This window comes from Scyliorhinus canicula, chromosome 11 (genome assembly GCF_902713615.1).
Source record: "Scyliorhinus canicula chromosome 11, sScyCan1.1, whole genome shotgun sequence".
NCBI classification, from domain to species: domain Eukaryota; kingdom Metazoa; phylum Chordata; class Chondrichthyes; order Carcharhiniformes; family Scyliorhinidae; genus Scyliorhinus; species Scyliorhinus canicula.
Window position 1 is genome coordinate 107,058,992 of NC_052156.1, and position 19,485 is coordinate 107,078,476.

The following is a 19,485-nucleotide window of genomic DNA, read 5'->3' on the forward strand; positions in this document are numbered from 1 at the left end:
TTCACTCAAGTGCACTAATGAATTGATTTTGAAGTGTAGTCACTTGGGGAATGTGACATCTAACCTCCACACAGCAAAATCCCACCAATGATAGCAGTGGGTAGCACTGTTGCTTCACAGCAGCAAGGTCCCAGGTTCGATTCCTGGCTTGGGTCGCTGTCTGTGAAGTCTGCACGTTCTCCGTGTCTGCGTGGGTTTCCTACAGGTGCTCCGGTTTCTTCCCACAAATCCCCGAAAGACATGTTAGGTAATTTGGACATTCTGAATTCGCCTGAACCCGAAACAGGCACCGGAATGTGGCAACTAGGGGCTTTTCACAGTAACTTCATTACAATGTTAATGTAAGCCTACTTGTGACAAAGATTATTATATATGGTCGTTTTGGTTAAGACAACAGAGGGACCTCTGATCTTTTACCCCCACCTTTGAGGGTAGACAGAACTTCTGTTTTCACAACCCCTCCAATGGTTCAATGTTCCCTCAGTACAGAACTGGATTCCCAGTTCAGTTTTGCATACAGATTTGGAATGAGCCAGAGCCTTCTGAATCAGAGGGGAGAGCAGTACCACTGAACCAAGGCTGACGAATGGGCTTTCCTTAAAGGCTTACCTTGTCTGGTTGGAGTAACACTGATAATTTATACTTTTTAATGCTTATCTTCTGCCAGGGTGAAAAATATGTGCACAGGTAGAAGGAAAAAATGTTACAATCTAAAGGTCGTTTTAACATTGGTAGTTGTTGAATGTTAAAGTTATGAAAATTTTCAATCAAATTAAAAGTATCTGCAATTCAGCAACCATGATATGTAGTAGTAGAAAGTTGGTTACATAACTAGTCTACTTAAGGAAGAAAACATCCATCCTGTATTGTGTCCGCAAACTCCTTTGCATCAATGTTTTATTGACCAGTACTATACATATTCCAGTAATCTTCAAAACTGCAGCAGCGTGTGTGTTACACCCTTGGCTATTATTGGTATTAAGAGTTATTTGTAATCTTGGGCATTAGTAATCAGACAGGCACTTTTAAAAACTCGTTTACATTGATAAATTGGTCAATAGAATTATTATGATTGTCACAATCGGGCAACAATAATCTGCATCTATGACCAACATTAGATATGTTGGATCTATTAGCTATAATTAATGATTCAGCAGGTCAGGTCCATACACTACAGGATACAGCTTATTGATGTGGCACAATCTGGTTCAACACTGAGCAGGCATTAATTTTTGTATTTCAAGGATGATGTTTTAAATTTGAAGCAAAGCATCACTGAGCTTGTGACAGTACCATTGTTAATTAGCATATTTAAATCCGAGCATTATATAATTGAGAAGTACAGTTTAAATGCAGGCAATGCAGACTGGATCCTACGGCTACATTGGTATGCAAAGATACATTGTGTGTGTCTTAAGTGGAGGTGTTAAAAGTTGTTCCCATCATAAGGTCATTCATTTTTGTCATCGTAATAACGTTGCTTCATAGCTCTGTATTTCCTAAGATAATACAATGCCTCCAGTTCCTTTATCACAAACTGTCCCCGAGCTATTAATGCCTTGATTTGCTCAGGATCTGTAACATCTTTATTTTTAATGAAAGCCTTTTTAAGACGATCTTTGAAGTAGTCTTCTCCTTTTGGATATTCCTTGCCAAGATACAGCAACTTTAAGACAAAAATATTAATCTTTAGTCAAGGGAAATGCATTTACAGAAATTATACTCTTCCCTCCAGTTAACCAGTAAGCTTTTTTCTTTCAGCTTCTTGCTCCAGTTTAATACCTTGAAGCACTGAAACCAGCCAATTTTCTTCCAAGAAGTGGGAGTGATCTGCTTGCATTAATGAGGGGATCAAGGGAATAAAGGGAATAAACTTTGTTCCAGTTTACAGTTGTCCCAGGTAATTTGGGGAGGGGCAGGGTCATGATCAAGTTATAGAAGGCTAGATTTAGGTTCAATGTCAGAAGATAGTTATTTTCCTAGAAAATATTAGCCTTCAGGAACAGGTTGACTGCTTATGAAGTGGACGATGATTCACTGAAGTCCTCAAAGGCAGAGATCACCTTGTACAAAAGGAAAGCATACCATAATATTCAGCGTCAGTGATCTGGACTAGTTTGTTGGCTAAAGGGTATCTGAGATTAATTCCCCAAACCTCTCCTTCTACTGAGGTCTTAATGTTTTTCATTTCTTCCAAGAGATCACATTATTTTGGGTGGGGTGATGAGTATGCATTGCAACACACCAGGTCTCATAATTGTGCAGACATCCTCGCTGAGTCGGAGCACGTTTTCTTGTCTGGCTTTGTTGCAATGTTTGTGACCCCCTCTCGGATTGATCACATTGCATGCCATCTTTGCATTCAGTTAGATCTGTGACAAGGCTTTAAATCCCATATACACCCCCCTGACCCTGGGGTGGGGTGGGGCAAAGGGGATGGAGTGTATATGGGACTTAAATAATGGCAAACATTCAAGGAACAAATAGGTGCACTCCAAAACTTGTTTATTCTTATTTGTCGCAAAGGAACCGTGGCCAAACCATGGATTACAAGGGAAATTAGGGACAGTATTAGATTCAAAGAAGAGGCACACAAATTAGCAAAAAAAAAAGACCCGAGGATTGGGAACAGTTTAAAATTTGGCAAAGACAGACCAAGGGATTGATTAAAGGGAAAATACAATATGAAAATAAGATAGCGGGGAACATAAAAGCTGACTTTTAAAAAAGATTAACAACTGCAGGCCCCCTACAGCCAGAAATGGGGGAATTTATAACGTGAAAGAGAGAAATGGTGAGGAACTAAATTCGTACTTTGCTTCTGTCCTCAAAGGAAGACATGAATAATGTACCAGAAGTTCTGAGAAACAGGTTTTAGTGAGGAACTAAAGGAAATTAGTATAAGTAGAGAAATAGTTTTGGGGAAATTAATAAGATTGAAGGTGGATTAATCTCCAGGGCCTGGTAATTTTTATTCCAGAGTACTTAAGTAGCCGTAGAAATAGCAGATCAACTGGCAGACATTTTCCAAAATTCTTTGGACTCTGGAGTAGTTCTTACAGATTGGCGGGTAGCTAATATAACCCTGCTATTCAAAAAGGGTAGTAGAGAGAAAGCAATGATAGACCAGTGAGCCTAATATCAGTAGGAGGGAAGTTGCTAGAGTCCATCATCAAGGACTTCCTAGCACAGCATTTGGAAAACAGTGGTACAATCAAACAACATGAATTTATTTTATTTTAAATTTAGAGTGCCCAATTAGGGGCAATTTAGCGTGGTCAATCCACCTACCCTGCACATCTTTTGTGGGGACAAAACACTCACAAACACGGGGAGAATGTGTAAACACCACACGGACAGCGACCCAGAGCCGGGATCGAACCTGGGACCACTGCGCCAGCATGCTGCCCTGTGGCTAATCCACTTAACCTGTGCATCTTTGCGTTGTGGGGGTGAAACCCATGCAGAGACGAGGAGATTGTGCAAATTCCACACACAGTGACCCAGTGCCGGGATCGAACCTGGGCCTCAGCGCTAACAACTGCGCCACCGTGCCGCCCGTCAGCATGGATTTATGAAAGAGAAATCATGCTTGATAAATCTACTGGAATTCTTTGAAGATATAACTAGTAGAGTTGACCAGGGAGAACCAGTGGATATGGTTTTGGACTTTCAGAAGGCCTTCGACAAGGACTCACATTAATGTGTAAAGTTAAAGCACACGGGATTACAGGTAGTGTATTGGGATGGATAGAAAGCTGGTTAGAAGACAGGAAGCAAAAAGTCAGAATAAATGGGTCTTTTTCTGATTGGCAGACAGTGACTAGTGGGATACCGCAGGGATCTGTGGTAGGACCCCAACTGTTCACATTATATATTAATGATTTGGACGAGGGAACTAAATGTAGTATCCCTAAATTTGCAGGTGATACAAAGCTGGGTGGGAGGGTAAACTGAGGAGAATGCAGAGATTCTTCAGCAGGATATGGGCAGGCTAGTGAGTGGACATATACATGGAAGATAGAGTATAATGTGGATAAATGTGAGGTTATTCACTTCGGTAGCAAAAATAGCAAGACAGATTATTTGAATGGGTGTAAATTGGGAGACGTAGATACACTGAGACTGTGATGCCCTTGTGCATCAGTAGCTGAAAGCACACAGTTAAGGCAGGCAGTAGAAAAGACAAATGGTATATTGGCCTTCAAAGCAAGGATTTGAGAATAGGAATAGGTATGTTTTACTGCAATTGTATAGGGCATTAGTGAGGCCACACCTGGAGTATTGTGCATAGTTTTGGTGTCCTTATTGGAGGATGTTCTTGCTATGGAAGAAGGTTTACCAGACTTATTCCTAGGATGGTGGAATTGTCATATGAGGAGAGACTAAATTAGTTAGGATTATATTCATTGGAGTTTAGAAGAGTGAGAGGGGATCTCATAGAAATGTCTAAAAACTCTAACAGAGTTAGACAGGGTAGATTCAGAAAGAATGTTTCCAATGGTGGGTGAGTCCAGAACTAGGGGTCATAGCTTGAGGATAAGTGGTAAACCTTTTAGAACTGAAATGGGACAAATTTCTTCATTCAGAGTGGTGAAGTTGTGGAATTCACTATCACAAAAAAAATAGCTTGAGATCAAAATGTTGTCTAATTTCAAGAAGGGATTAGATATCGCTCTTGTGGCTAAAGGGATTGGGGGGGGGGGGGGGGGGGGAAAGAGAGAAGAGAGGCGGGATCAGGGTATTGAACTTGATCAGCCATAATCATGATGAATGGCGGAGCAGGCTCAAAGGGCCTCCTCCTGCATCTATTTTTCTGGCAGCATTGGTGAAGTGAGAAAATGAATATTGATTTGGGGGGGGGGGGGAAGACTTTTTTTTCTTATTGTTGGGGGGTGTGAAGATTGGGATGAAATGTTTATTGTACCATGTTTATGTCGCTGTTATTGTTATTATTATAAAATCTTGCAAATACCCTAATAAAAATATTTTAAAAAGAAAACAACCGAGAAAGAGACCTTAAGACATAGGAGCAAAATTAGGCCACTCGACCCATCGAGTCTGCTATCCATTCAATCATAAGACCATAAGACATAGGAGTGGAAGTAAGGCCATTCGGCCCATCGAGTCCACTCCGCCATTCAATCATGGCTGATGGGCATTTCAACTCCACCTACCAGCATTCTCCCCGTAGCCCTTAATTCCTCGCGACATCAAGTATTTATCTATCTCTGCCTTGAAGCCATTTAGCGTCCCGGCCTCCACTGCACTCCGCGGCAATGAATTCCACAGGCCCACCACTCTCTGGCTGAAGAAATGTCTCCGCATTTCTGTTCTGAATTTACCCCCTCTAATTCTAAGGCTGTGCCCACGGGTCCTCGTCTCCTCGCCTAACGGAAACAGTTTCTTTGCGTCCACCCTTTCTAAGCCATGTATTATCTTGTAAGTTTCTATTAGATCTCCCCTTAACCTTCTAAACTCCAATGAATACAATCCCAGGATCCTCAGCCGTTCCATCATATGTTAGACCCGCCATTCCAGGGATCATCCGTGTGAATCTCCGCTGGACACGCTCCAGTGCCAGTATGTCCTTCCTGAGATGTGGGGCCCAAAACTGGACACACTACTCCAAATGGGGCCTAACCAGAGCCTTATAAAGGCTCAGTAGCACATCGCTGCTTTTATATTCCAACCCTCTTGAGATAAATGACAACATTGCATTCGCTTTCTTAATCACAGATTCAACCTGCATGTTTACCTTTAGGGAATCCTCGACTAGCACTCCCAGATCCCTTTGTACTTTGGCATTATGAATTTTCTCACCGTTTAGAAAGTAGTCTATGCTTGGATTCTTTTTTCCAAAGTGCAAGACCTCACATTTTCTCACGTTGAATTGCATCAGCCATTTCCTGCACCACTCTCCCAAACTGTCTAGATCCTTCTGCAGCCTCCCCACTTCCTCAGCACTACCTGCCTGACCACCTAACTTCGTATCATCGGCAAACTTTGCTAGAATGCCCCCAGTCCCTTCATCCAGATCATTAATATATATGGTGAACAGCTGCGGCCCCAACACTGAACCCTGTGGGACACCGCTGGTCACCGGCTGCCATTCCGAAAAAGAACCTTTTATCCCAACTCTCTGCCTTCTGTCAGACAGCCAATCCTCAACCCATGCCAGTAGCTCACCTCGAACACCATGGGCCCTCACCTTACTCAGCAGCCTCCTGTGTGGCACCTTATCAAAGGCCTTTTGGAAATCCAGATAGACCACATCCACTGGGTTTCCCTGGTCTAACCTACTTGTCACCTCCTCAAAGAATTCTAACAGGTTCGTCAGGCACGACCTCCCCTTACTAAATCCATGTTGACTTGTTCTAATCCGACCCTGCTCTTCCAAGAATTTAGAAATCTCATCCTTAACGATCGATTCTAGAATTTTACCAACAACCGAGGTTAGGCTAATTGGCCTATAATTTTCCATCTTTTGTCTTGATCCTTTCTTGAACAAGGGGGTTACAACAGCGATCTTCCAATCGTCCGGGACTTTCCCTGACTCTAGTGATTTTTGAAAGATCTCAACCAACGCTTCCGCTATTTCTTCAGCCACCTCCCTCAGAACTCTAGGGTGTAGCCCATCGGGGCCAGGAGATTTGTCAATTTTAAGACCTTTTAGCTTTTTTAGCACCATCTCTTTTGTAATGGCAACCATACTCAACTCAGCCCCCTGACCCTCTATAATTTTTGGGATATTACTCATGTCTTCCACTGTGAAGACAGGCGCAAAGTACTTATTAAGTTCTCCAGCCATTTCCTCGTCTCCCATCACTAGCCTTCCGGAATCAGTTTGAATTGGCCCAATGTCTACTTTGGCCTGTCGTTTGTTTCTTATGTATTGAAAGAAACTTTTACTATCATTTCTTATATTACTGGCTAGCCTGCCTTCATATTTGATCCTCTCCTTCCTTATTTGTCTCTTTGTTAACCTGTTTGTTTTTGTAGCCTTCCCAATCTTCTGATTTCCCAGTGCTTTTGGCCACTTTATAGGATCTCTCTTTTTCTTTGATACATTTCCTGACCTCCTTTGTCAGCCATGGCTGTCTAATCCCTCCCCGGATAATCTTTCTTTTCTTGGGGATGAACCTCTGTACAGTGTCCTCACTTATGCATACAAACTCCTGCCATTTTTGCTCTGCTGTCTTCCCCACTAGGGTCTGCTTCCAGTCGATTTTTGCCAGTTCCTCTCTCATGCCCTCGTAATTACCTTTATTTAACTGTAACACCATTACATCCGATTTTGCCTTCTCTCTTTCAAACTGCAGACTGAACTCAACCATATTATGATCGCTGCTTCCTAAGTGTTCCCTTACTTTAAGATCTTTTATAAAGTCTGGTTCATTACATAGCACTAGGTCCAGAATAGCCTGCTCCCTTGTGGGCTCCATGACAAGCTGTTCCAAAAAGCCATCTTGTAAGCATTCCATTAATTATTTTTCTTTGGATCCACTGGCTACGTTATTTACCCAATCCACCTGTATATTGAAGTCCCCCATGATCACCGTGACCTTGCCTTTCTGACATGCCTTTTCTATTTCCCGGTACATGTTGCGCCCCTGGTCCTGACCACTGTTAGGAGGTCTGTACATAACTCCCATTATGGTTTTTTTGCCTTTGTGGTTCCTCAATTCTACCCACACAGACTCCACATCATCCGACCCTATGTCGTTTAGTGCAATAGATTTAATTTTGTTCTTAACTAACAAGGCAACCCCACCCCCTCGGCCCACCTCCCTGTCTTTTCGATAGGTTGTATATCCTTGGATGTTTAACTGCCAGTCCTGAACCCCCTGCAGCCATGTCTCTGTGATGCCTACCACATCATAATCATTCACGATGATCTGTGCCATTAGTTCGTCTACTTTGTTACAAATGCTACGAGCATTCAGGTAAAGTGCCTTAATGCTAACTTTCTTATCATTACAGATATTGGAAGTCCTAAGATGTCCAAAGTTATCCTTCCTTTTTGTTGAATTCCTAGTCTGCCTCAAGCTTAAATCCACCTGCCTACATGTTATCCTCCTGTGTATCTTGCCATTTAACTCATGGTTGTTATCATGGTTGTTATTTTCTCACCCCCCATTCTCCTGCCTTCTCCCCATAACCCCTGATCCACTTATCAAGAACCTATCTCTGTCTGAAAGACACTCAGTGATTTGGCCTCCACAGTCTTCTACGGCAAAGAGTTCCACAGATTCACCACCCTCTGCTGAAGGAATTCCTCATCTCTGTTGTAAAGGATCGTCCCTTTAGTCTGAGATGGGGTCATCTGGTTCTAGTTTTTCCTACAATTGGAAACATCCTCTCCACGTCCACTCTATCCAGGCTTTGCAGTATCTTGTAAGTTTCAATAAGATCCCCTCTCATCCTTCTAAACTCCATCGAGACTCCAATAAGAGTCCTCAAACATTCCTCATAAAACAAGTTCTTCATTCCAGGGATCATTCTTGTAAACCTCCTCTGGACACTTTCCAAGGCCAGCACATCCTTCCTTAGACATGGGCCCAAAACTGCTCACAATACTCCAAATGGAGTCTGACCAGGGCCTTATACAACCTCAGAAGTACATCTCTGGTCTTGTATTCTAGCCCTCTTGACATGAATGCCAACATTGCATTTGCCTTCTTAACTGTCAACTGAACCTGCACATTAACCTTAAGGGAATCGTGAACAAGGACTCCCAAATCCCTTTGTGCTTCTGATTTCCTAAGCATTTCCCCATTTAGAAAATAGTCTATGCCTAAATTCCTTCTTTCAAAATGCATAACCTCACTTTTCCACATTGTCCTTATGTAGCCCCTTTGCTTCCTCAATATTACCTGTCCCTCGACAGATCTTTGTAATATCTGCACACTTGGCAACAGTGCCTTCTTCCAAATCATTAATGTATATTGTGAAAAGTCCCAGCACAGACCCCTAAAGCACACCATTAGTCACCAGCTGTCATCCTGAAAAAGACCCCTTTATCCCCACTCTCTGCCAGTCAGGCAATCCTCTATCCATGCTAGGATCTTACCCTTAATACCATGGGCTCTTAACGTATTTAACAGTCTCCTATGCGGCACCTTGTCAAAGGCCTTCCGGAAATCTAAATAAATCATGTCCACTGGCTCTCCTTTGTCTAACTTCCTTGTTACCTCCTCAAAGAACTATAACAAATTTGTCAGACATGACCTCCCTTTGACAAAGCCATGCTGACTCAGTCCTATTTTACCATGCATTTCGCGATCTCATCTTTAATTACAGACTCTAAAATCTTACCAATGACCGAATTCAGGCTAACCGGCCTATAATTTCCTATCTTCTGCCTCCCTCCATTCTTAAACAGTGATGTTACATTAGCCACTTTCCAGTCCTCCAGGACCCTGCCTCCAGTGATTCCTGAAAGATCATCACTAATGCCTCCACAATTTCCTCAGCTATCTCTTTTAGGATCCTGGGGTGTAGTCCATCTGGTCCAGGTGACTTATCCACTTTCAGAGGTGTAGTCAATTTTGTACCCTCCTCACCCCGATCATAGAATAGAATCATAGAGATCGAAGGGAGCCGAGGCTGATTGCAGTGTCCAATTACGGCTCTGGCTGTTTGCAGTGTACCGTTCCAGTTCTAGCTGATGCTGGTTAATACATGAATGCATTTGACCTGAATTCTCACATGATTTAGTCCCATACTGAGCATTGGGTTTACCTGCTGAATCATTACTGTAAATTCATAGCCAAACAATGTTACAGCTAATGACCAGAAACTTACATTTTTATACAGTTTTATTACTTCACTTCTTAAATGATTTGCCATGTTCAAACGACAGCTTTTCCATCCAGTCTTTCACTGTTACTGTAACAAAACGAAAAGGACTCAGATTTAGGTACATTAAATGGTAGCTCTGTGGTAGCATGCTTTCCTCAAAGTCAGAGATCGTGGGTTTGAGCCCCATTCCAGGACTAGAGCACAGAATCTGGGCTGTCACTTCAGTGCGAATGGTGATGGAGTGTGACATTGTCAAAGGTGCTCCCTTTAGAAAGATGCTAAGCTCCATCTGCTGCTCAAGTAGATAGCAAAGATTCCATGGGACAATTTTGACACCCAGGAAGTTCTCTGGCTAACAGAAGGTCATTCATCTCCTTGCTGATTTTGGCACCTTGCAGTGTGCAAACTGGCTGCTGTGGTTCCCAACAAAATAATTGAAAGTTGGTTCATTGGCTGTAAAAGGTACCATATAATTCAATGCAAGATCTTGCTCGTTTCGCTAGCACCCGTTCACAATAATTTGATTGTACCATTTATTTTTGACCCACTCTATTTTATTCAGTTTGCTTTTCATGAGTGCAAAACCAAAATCTAGAGCGAAAGAAAAACTTCAAATGGAAAGACACTTCATTTTTTCCAAAACGTGTCAGCTGTGGATTAGTTAGAAGTGTCTTCAGCTAAACAACAGCAAAATCAACCTGTTTCATTGCGTCATAAGACTGTAAGCAATAGGAATAGAAGTAGGCCATTAAGCCCATCGAGTCAATGGATCATCACTGATCTGATGTGATAATCGTCAACTCCACTGTCCTGCTTTATCTCCATAACCCTTGATTTCTTTACTGATTAAAAATCTGTCGATCACAGCCTTGAACATTCTTAAAGACTGAGCCTCTACAGCTCTCTGCGGTAAAGAATTCCGTAGATTAACTACCCTCAGAGGAAATTCCTCAACTCGGTCTTAAATGGGCGACCCCTTACTGGGAGATTATGCACTGTTTCAAGAGGTAACATCTTCTCAATATCTACCCTGTCAAGCTGCCTGAGAATCCTATATATCTCAGTACGGTCACCTCTCATTCTTCTAGTACATGACCAACCTACTCAACCTCAGGTACTCTTCAAATGATGCTCCTCCCTCAGCAGTTTTAATGGATTCACCCCGCAGTGTGCAGCTTACACCCTGTTCATCCCCCAGCTGACCTACAAACCAAACATTAGAAACAAATGTGTGAATAGGATAATATACAAAGTGATAGACTAAACAGCAAAAATGAAATCATAGATCATTCATAAATGGTCACTGAAGTAATCTTTTTTTCACATTTGCTGTGAAACTTTTTGCCTAAGATTTAAGTGGAGGTAGTGAGGAAACAAACCATTTAAGCAGAGCCTGATGATCTTCCCCTATCTCCTTGTAACTTTCGGTACACCTGGCCGCAATGTCTCTTCCTATAGTTCACACGGGACATCACCCTTTCTTGGTCACCTTGCTTTAGCATGGCCAATCCATCTAGCCTCTACATTTTTGGACCGTGGGAAGAAACCAGACGATCCAGAGGAAACTCACTCAGACACGGGGAGAATGTGCAAACTCCACACAGTCACTCAAGGCCAGAATTGAACGCTGGTGCTGTGAGGCAGAAGTGCTAATTGCTGTGCCACCATTGGTGATCATAAAGTGCATATTAAGGCAAGTCTTTCTTTATTTGCTGAAGACTCATTTAGTCTTTCCACCACTCCTCTACACAATCATTGTGCAAAAAACCATTTGACACCAAGTCACGGACTAAATAAGACTCTACCCAGCTAAAAAAAATCAAAGCTATCTGGTTCAGTTACTAACAGAAAGTTCACAACACAATCTTAGTTCCCTTTCTTCGCTGATGGTTCAGGCTAACCGTGTCCAATCCCACAGAGCTTCTCATCAGCACCACCAACTTCCATCTCTAAACTACCATTGACCATCGCTGACCCTCACTGCCACTGAAACTTTCAACTATATTGTTGGCTACTCCCAGCTTGCCTGCTCAGACAGTCTGCTGACATCAATGCATGCAGAATTCTGTTCACTATGCATCATCCCATCTTAAAGACTCACCCATAACCTCACTAACTTTCTGATTACCTGTTCCCCTCCACCAAGGCTATTGATTTTTTATATCTTTGAAACTTTTAACATTCAAAACATCAAACCTTTCTGTGCTCTGCATCCCATCTCTCACACTTCTAGAAACACAGGCTCCTGTTCCAGAAAAATCACCATGTTAAATGCCAACCATGGTTCCACACACTACCCCCCCAATCCATACCCAGTCCAGCTTTACACAAAAACCATCCCACCACCATACCTTCATACAAACATAGGAGGCCATTTAGCCAGCTCCACCATTCAATACGATCATGGCTGATCATGCACTTCAATGCCCTTTTTCTGTAAGGTATCCCCATATCCATTTACGTCACTGCTAGATTTCTAAATACCAATCTTTACTTTAAGCATAATCAATGACTGAGCCCCATAGCCCACTGGGGGAGAAAATATTCCAAAGATTCATAACGCTGCAAAAAGAATTCGCCTCATCTCAGTCCTAAATTACTTCCCCCTTATTTTGAAAATGGTGCCCCTAATTCTAGACTCCTCAAACATCTTACCTGCATGGATACCATGACTATCCCTCAGTATTTTGTAGGTTTCAATGTGATCATCAATCATTGTTCAAAACTCTAGAAAATAGTTTGCCCAATCCTACTTCATTAGACAGTTCTACCATAATGGGATTCAGTCTGGTGAACACTTCCTCAATGGCAATAATATTGGACTTGGGGTAAGAGCTCTAAACGGCACACAGTACTCCAGGTGCGGTTTGCCCAGGTTTCTATACAATTGAAGCAAGACCTCTCTACTCCTTTAGTCAAACCCTCCTCAAGCACCATGACTACCCTCACCTTTACCCCAACACCGCCAAAGGCCTCAGCTCAACTTGCATGTACGTCCCTTCCCCCTCTTAATCTCCACATTCCTGAACTGTGGTCTGAGGCTCCTCAACAAGGCGGGCCGACCGACAGCCGCCACCTACCGCAGCGGGCGAGCGGACCGAGCACAGCGTTCAGCCGCTCGGTCCAGGTAAACAAGCGTCGCAAACCAACACAGTCGGCCCCGCCCCTGTCGCGAACAGAGTCGCTTTGCGACAGCAGTTGGTTGTGATACTGGTGGCTGGGAGACGGGGGGGGGGGGGGGGAGGGACGGAGACGCGCCTGCGCTTGGCGGGTGGGTGCGAGCGTCTCCTAGCAACGGAGAGAGGCTGTAAACAAGAGTTTATCAAGCCAAGGTGTAAATACCCAGATGAGCTGAAACATTAAATCTGACTCTCTGTCCGTCAGCAGATAGTTCCAGCACTTTCTGTTCTTATTGTCAACTACACCTGGAGCAAGAAGATGGTGAGTTTGTGCAGGGAGTGAGAGCTGGGGCCAGGGTGGCTGTGTTTTATTATCAATAGTAAAATATAGATATCGATATATATATAACACAGTTTAATAGCAATCGTATGATGTAGATATATATAGCATAGTTTAATATTAATTGTAAAATATGGAGACATGGATATATAATACAGATGCGTTACAGTTTATTCATAAAGTCTAATTTGCTGTATTCCTATGTTTGCTTAATATCTGTCTTTCACAATAAATCCAACAAGGAACTCAGGAGAAATTCCTCGTGAATAAGGTCTTTATTGATGTTTATGATGTTCTACATGGAGTTGCAAAACACACATAATTTTTACAATGGGAAGGGCCTGTGTAAGCACAAATGCACCACAAATTTTTTTTTAGCACTTTCTCACTTTTTTTCAAACAAAGTAATCCAGCCTGTTCCTTTCCCCTACTCTCAATTAATTTGTTACTTTACTTGCTACTCACAGTAGAGGGAACACTTGACACTGTTCCAGAATGTTCCGAGCAGAGCATGCGGCAGCTTCTTTTTTGATGCTGATTCTTCTGAAATCTACGTTTAAATTTTGGTTTCTTCACTGCTTTCAGCTAGTATTGCTTTAGAGTTGTTTTTTATTTATGTTAAAATATTTTGGATGGCTGCAGCGCAGATCAATGGTTTTTCTTACTCCACTGGATTATTTGTGGATTCTGACCACCTCATTGCCAGTTTCTTTGTGGTATTTTAAAAGAGAACTTGCAGATCACAAAAGTACAAAACAAACAAAAACTTTATTGGGAAGGTGTCACAGAGGCTGATTGCTAGTCCGCCCAAACTGCCAATTATGTCATCAGTACGTCACGTGATCAAACTCTTAAATTGACCTTGTTGCAACTAGGAACAAACAACTAGTATACACAACAGAGGCCAACTATGTTTTTTCCCCTCCTGTTGGTTCCTTCACCACCTGCTGCAGACCCACTCTGGCAACTATGGACCCGGCTATGGACCTTTAGGACCCAGTCAGCTTGGTCTGTGGTGATACCGCTGAAACACTCTTGGTGAAGCACATTGAAGTCCTTTACCCAGAGTACATTCTGTGCCCTTGCCACCCTCAGTGTTCCCTCCAAGTAGTGTTCAACGTGGAGGAATACTGATTCATCAGCTGGGAGGCAAGGTATGTGGTAAACAGCAGTGGTTTCCTTTCCCTTGTTCGACCTGGTGCAATGAAACTTCATGGGGTCCAGAGTTGATGGTGAGGGCTCCCAAGACAACTTCTGTGAGCTTGACTAGTCTGTGAGATAGCTATCCCCAGATGTTAGTCATGAAGATTTTGCAGTGCAGTAAATTCCATTGTCTGCCATGGTAGGATTAAAACCCAGGTCCCCAGAGGATTACCCTTAGTCTCTGGATTACCTCCTGCTGATTACTCGGCCAGCGACAATACCACTGCGCCACAACCTCCCCTGTATCTTAGATTTCCATCCACAGCTTTTTACATCGGTTTTTGAATTCGGGGTTTGCCAGCTAAGAATGTAATAAATAAGAGCAGGATAAGGCCAAATGGCTTCTCGAGCTTGCTCAATCTGCCACGATCAATGTGATCGTGGCTGATCATGAACCGCAACTTCATGTTGCCATTCTATCACCATATCCCTCAATTGCCTTAGATATACTCAATAGATGAGCAGCCACAGTCAGTTTGGGCAGAAAATTCCAAGGATTTATAACCCTCTGAGTGAAGAATGTTTTCCTCACTTTAATTCTAAATAGCCGTCCTCCTATCATGAGTTTCTGCTCCCGAGTTCTAGACTCCCCTGACAAGCCTTCTTTGAATTTTATATGTTTCAGTGAGACTACATCTCATTCTTATAATCTAAAGACAATATAGACAATAGAGGGTGGCACGGCAGCACAGTGGTTAGCACAGTTGCTTCACAGCTCCAGGGTCCCAGGTTCGATTCCCGGCTTGGGTCACTGTCTGTGCGGAGACTGCACATTCTCCCTGTGTCTGCGTGGGATTCCTCCGGGTGCTCCAGTTTCCTCCCACAGTCCAAAGATGTGCAGGTCAGGTGGATTGGCCATGCTAAATTTCCCTTAGTGTCCAAAAAGGTTAGGTGGGGTTCAGGGCCGGCTCAAGGCACCGGCAACTCGGGCAGTCGCCCGGGGCGCCATGTGCTAGGGGGCGCCAGAGACTCGGGTCCCGCGCATGCGCAGTTGGGCCGATGCCAACCAGCGCATGCGCGGTGGCCGCACCCCCCCCCCCTCTGTCCGCCCCCGCCCCGCCCCGCCATGCCCCCCCTCGGGTCCGCTCCCCCCCCTCCCCCTCGGGTCCGCTCTCCCCCCCCCCTCGGGTCCGCTCCCCCCCCCCCTCGGGTCCGCTCCCCCCCCCCTTGGGTCCGCTCCCCCCCCCCTCGGGTCCGCTCCCCCCCCCCGTCGGGTCCGCTCCCCCCCCCCTCGGGTACGCTCCCCCCGCCCCCCCCCCTCGGGTCCGCCCCCCCCTCGGGTCCGCCCCCCCTCGGGTCCGCCCCCCCCCTCGGGTCCGCCCCCCCCTCGGGTCCGCCCCCCCCCTCGGGTCCGCCCCCCCCCTCGGGTCCGCCCCCCCCCCCCCTCGGGTCCGCCCCCCCCCCTCGGGTCCCCCCCCGGGTCCGCCAGCTCGGCCCCGCCCCCCCTCTCGGCCCCGCCCCCCTCTCGGCCCCGCCCCCCTCTCGGGCCCCTCCCCGCTCCCCCCCTCCCTCTCGGCCCCGCCCCCCTCTCGGCCCCGCCCCGCCCCCCCCCCCCAAGGGCGCCGAAGTTCAGCTTGCCCGGGGCGCCAGCAACCCTAGGGCCGGTGCTGGTGGGGTTCTGGGTTACGGGGATAGGGCGGACGTATTGGCTTAGTAGGGTGCTCTTTCCAAGGGCCGGTGCAGACTCGATGGCTGAATGGCTTCTTTCTGCACTGTAAATTCTATGCAATTCTATGTAATAGGTGCAATCTACCCTATCTCTCTTCATTGGACAACCCTCTCATCCCAGGAAACAATCTAGTGAACTTTTGTGTTGCACTCCCTCTTTGGCAAGTAGGTGCAGAGACCAAAATTGTGCACAGTATTCCTGCTGTGATCCCACCAAAGGCCTATGCAATTGCAGCAAGCCTTCCTTACTGCAACTCACTTGCAGTAAAGTCTAACATATTAAGTGCCTTCCAAATTATTTGCTTTACCTGCATGCTAACATTCTATGCTTCTGTACAATGCCACCTAGAGATCCCGCCAAACATCAACATTTACTAGCTTCTTACAATTTAAAAAATATTCTATTTTGCTGTTCTTCCCACCAAAATGAATAATTTCATATTTTTCCACATGATATATCTTCTATCCTCTTTCCCACCCACTTACCCTTTTGCAGACTTACTGGGGCTGAAATTTGTTTGCATAAAAAATTGTGCAGCAGGGCGACACAGACTATATTGATTTCCCAGGGGAGACAGTGCCCCAGCTGCTACTTGTGTATTCTGTGCAGCATTCTCCAATGATATTATTGAAGAAGCCCATACAGGTCGTGCATGACGTGGCCTGCGGCTCCGTCTGCCCCTGGGGAATTGACCTCATGTGCATACTACTGCTAGTAAACGGAAATATTTGAACAGATTTCTCCGCCTTTGTGTCCTCCTATCACCTTATGTTTTCACCTACCTTTGTATCATCAACAAACTTATATCCATTACATTCTGTCCCTCCATCTATGTTATTGATACAGATCGTAAATAGCTGAGGTCTCAGCACTGGTCCTTACAGCACCTAACTTATAGTTCCTACTGTTTCCTCTATTTTAACCAATAATCTATCCATGCTCGTATATTACCCCAAACTCCATGGGCGCGATTCTCCGCTGCCCACGACGGGTCGGAGAATAGCGGGAGGGCCTTCCCGACAATTTTCACGGCCTCCCGCTATTCTCTCCCCCCCCCCTCCGGCCGCCCCCCGACACGAATCGCTGTTCGCCGTTTTTTACGGCGAACAGCGATTCTCCGCAGGCCGATGGGCCGAATACCGCGGAGTTTACGGCCATTTTCACGGCCGCGATCACACCTGCTTTCAGCGTTCGTGAAAACGGCCGCAAAGTGCCCGTCCCGGACAACCATGGCACCGAATGGCACGGCCCTGCGATCGGTGGGCACCGATCGCGGGCAGCGGGTCCGATACCCGTGCACTATTTGTTCTTCCGCCGCCCCGCAGGATCAGTCCGCGGGGCGGCTGAGGGGCATGACGGCCCGCGCATGCGCGTGTTTGACACGTCTGCGTGATGACTTCATCCGCGCCAGCGCGGGTTGGAGCCGTCCAACCCGCGCATGCGCGGCTAACGTCATCGTGTGCGTCAGCCGCCGTGACTCTTGGCGGGCAGAGTTAGCGACGTTCGCTAACTCCGCGTCGCCGTGGTTCGCCTGGCCCCGATACTAGCCCCGCCCAGGGTGGAGAATCGGGTCCCGGGACGGAGCTCCAAGGCTGGCGTGAAACACGGCCAGTTTCACGCCAGCCTCCACGACACGCCAGATTTGCGGAGAATCGCGCCCCATGAACCTTGTGTAACAACCTTTTTGGTGTGGCACCTTATCAAATGCATTTCGAAAGTCCAAATACCCTGTTAGTTATATCCTCACACAACTCTAATAGATTGGTCAGACATGATTTTCCCAGCATCCTGGGCAATAGTTTTACCTAAGCAAACATCACTAACAGAGGTTGCATCTTATTGCTGTTTGTGGGGCCTTGCAGTGTGCTAATTAACGGCAATATTTCCCTACATTACAAGAGTGATATTCCATTGGGTGTAAAGCACTTGGGACCTGCTGAGATTTAGAAAGTTTCTATGTAAGTGCAACATCTTTGTAATCGTGTGTCAGCACACCAATCTGTTGAAGTCCTGTTGGAATGAATTCAAACATCCCCAAATTCATGAAGACAGAGTAATTGGTAGACGCTGCAGTATTCAGCATATGACGTTTATTAGATCCTTATTGCAAAAGTCAAATGTAATCCAGCTCTTAATCACACATTCTCAAGATATTTTTCATAGAATTTACAGTGCAGAAGGAGGCCATTCGGCCCATCGAGTCTGCACCGGCTCTTGGAACGAGCACCCCACTCAAGGCCAATACCTCCACCCTATCCCCATAACCCAGCAACCCCACCAACACTAAGGGCAATTTTGGTCACTAAGGGCGATTTAGCATGGTCAATCCACCTAACCTGCACATCTTTGGACTGTGGGAAAAACCGGAACACCTGGAGGAAACCCACGCACACACGGGGAGGATGTGCAGACTCTGCATAGACAGTGACCCAAGCCGGAATCGAACCTGGGACCCTGGAGCTGTGAAGCAATTGTGCTATCCACAATGCTACCGTGCTGCCCACATAGGCGGCACAGTAGCACAGTGGTTAGCACTGTTGCTTCACAGCAGCAGGGACCCAGGTTCAATTCCCGGCTTGGGTCACTGTCTGTGCGGAGTCTGCACGTTCTCCCCGTGTCTGCATGGGTTTCCTCCGGGCTCTCCGCTTTTCTCACACAAATCCCGAAAGATACAGGCCGAGATTCTCTGATCCCGCGTCGGGTCGCATAATTGACGGGGGGGGGGGAGATGCGAGAATCGCTCCACGTCGCTCCGATGTCGGGCCGCCAATTCACCAGGCGACCAGAGAATCGGCTGCAATTGCGCCCGCACGGTCGCTGCCGTGCCGGTTGGGGGTTGTTGAAAGTGGCCCCCGTGCCGATTCTCCGCGCTCGATGGGCCGATTGACCATCAAGTTCCGCTGAGGCCCACCGGCGTGGGTTATGTATGGTCCCACCTAGTGGGACCTCGGAGTTCTGGCTGCGGGGGCCGTCCTGGTGGGAGGGGGGGGAGTGGGGGGGGCGTCCTGGGCGCGGGGGTGGGAGGGGGGGACGGGGGGATCCGACTCCAGGTGGGGCCTCCACAGTGGCCAGGCCCGTGATCGGCGGGTGGGCTAATTCCAGGGGGGCCTATGTTCCTCCGCGCCGGGCCCCTGTAAGGCTCCGCCATATTGCCCGGGGGCTGGCGCGGAGACGGCAGCCCATGCACATGCGCAGACCCCTGCCGGCCGTGGCGCACATGTGCGGACCCACGCCGGTCGTGGCATGCATGCGCGGACCTGCGCCGGCTGTGGCGTGCATGCACGGACCCACACCATCCATGTCGCGGCAGCTTTCAAGCGCACAGCACTTCAGCATCATACTAGCCCCTG

At 46.3% G+C, this 19,485-nt stretch overlaps 2 protein-coding genes across 13 annotated transcripts in view; one reads left to right on the forward strand and one right to left on the reverse strand.

Annotated features, from left to right (window-relative positions):
• Positions 1-864: 864 nt before the first annotated feature.
• Positions 865-13,022, reverse strand: LOC119973261 (electron transfer flavoprotein regulatory factor 1-like). Of its 9 annotated transcripts, none has more exons than XM_038811007.1 (4): positions 12,885-13,022; positions 10,914-11,007; positions 9,808-9,891; positions 865-1,666 (listed from the first exon to the last, which is right to left on the reverse strand). In XM_038811007.1, exons 3-4 carry the CDS (start codon positions 9,850-9,852, stop codon positions 1,451-1,453), a joined length of 261 nt encoding a protein of 86 aa, XP_038666935.1. In that variant the 5' UTR covers positions 9,853-9,891; positions 10,914-11,007; positions 12,885-13,022; the 3' UTR covers positions 865-1,450. The 9 variants fall into 9 exon arrangements, with proteins under 9 accessions (XP_038666935.1, XP_038666932.1, XP_038666928.1 ...); XM_038811004.1 differs by having other exon boundaries at positions 10,909-11,007; XM_038811000.1 differs by having other exon boundaries at positions 10,905-11,007.
• Positions 13,023-13,053: 31 nt separating this feature from the next.
• cfap94 (cilia and flagella associated protein 94) overlaps positions 13,054-19,485 on the forward strand; it is a 175,356-nt gene continuing 168,924 nt past the window's right edge. For all 4 annotated transcript variants that reach the window (XM_038811017.1, XM_038811013.1, XM_038811015.1 and 1 more), the window contains exon 1: positions 13,054-13,245. Coding sequence is in view for 3 of the 4 variants with exons in the window: in XM_038811013.1 (XP_038666941.1) it covers positions 13,243-13,245 (3 nt within the window). In the remaining variant the exon portion in view is untranslated. The remainder of the gene's footprint in view (positions 13,246-19,485) is intronic.

Bases quoted from the DNA above. Each gene is read 5' to 3' on its own strand.
- LOC119973261 (XM_038811006.1), bottom strand. From the start codon at position 9,852: ATGGCAAATCATTTAAGAAGTGAAGTAATAAAACTGTATAAAAAT. The intron at 1,667-9,807 runs GTAAGTTTCTGG...TTTGTCTTAAAG, and splicing joins TAATAAAACTGTATAAAAAT to TTGCTGTATCTTGGCAAGGA.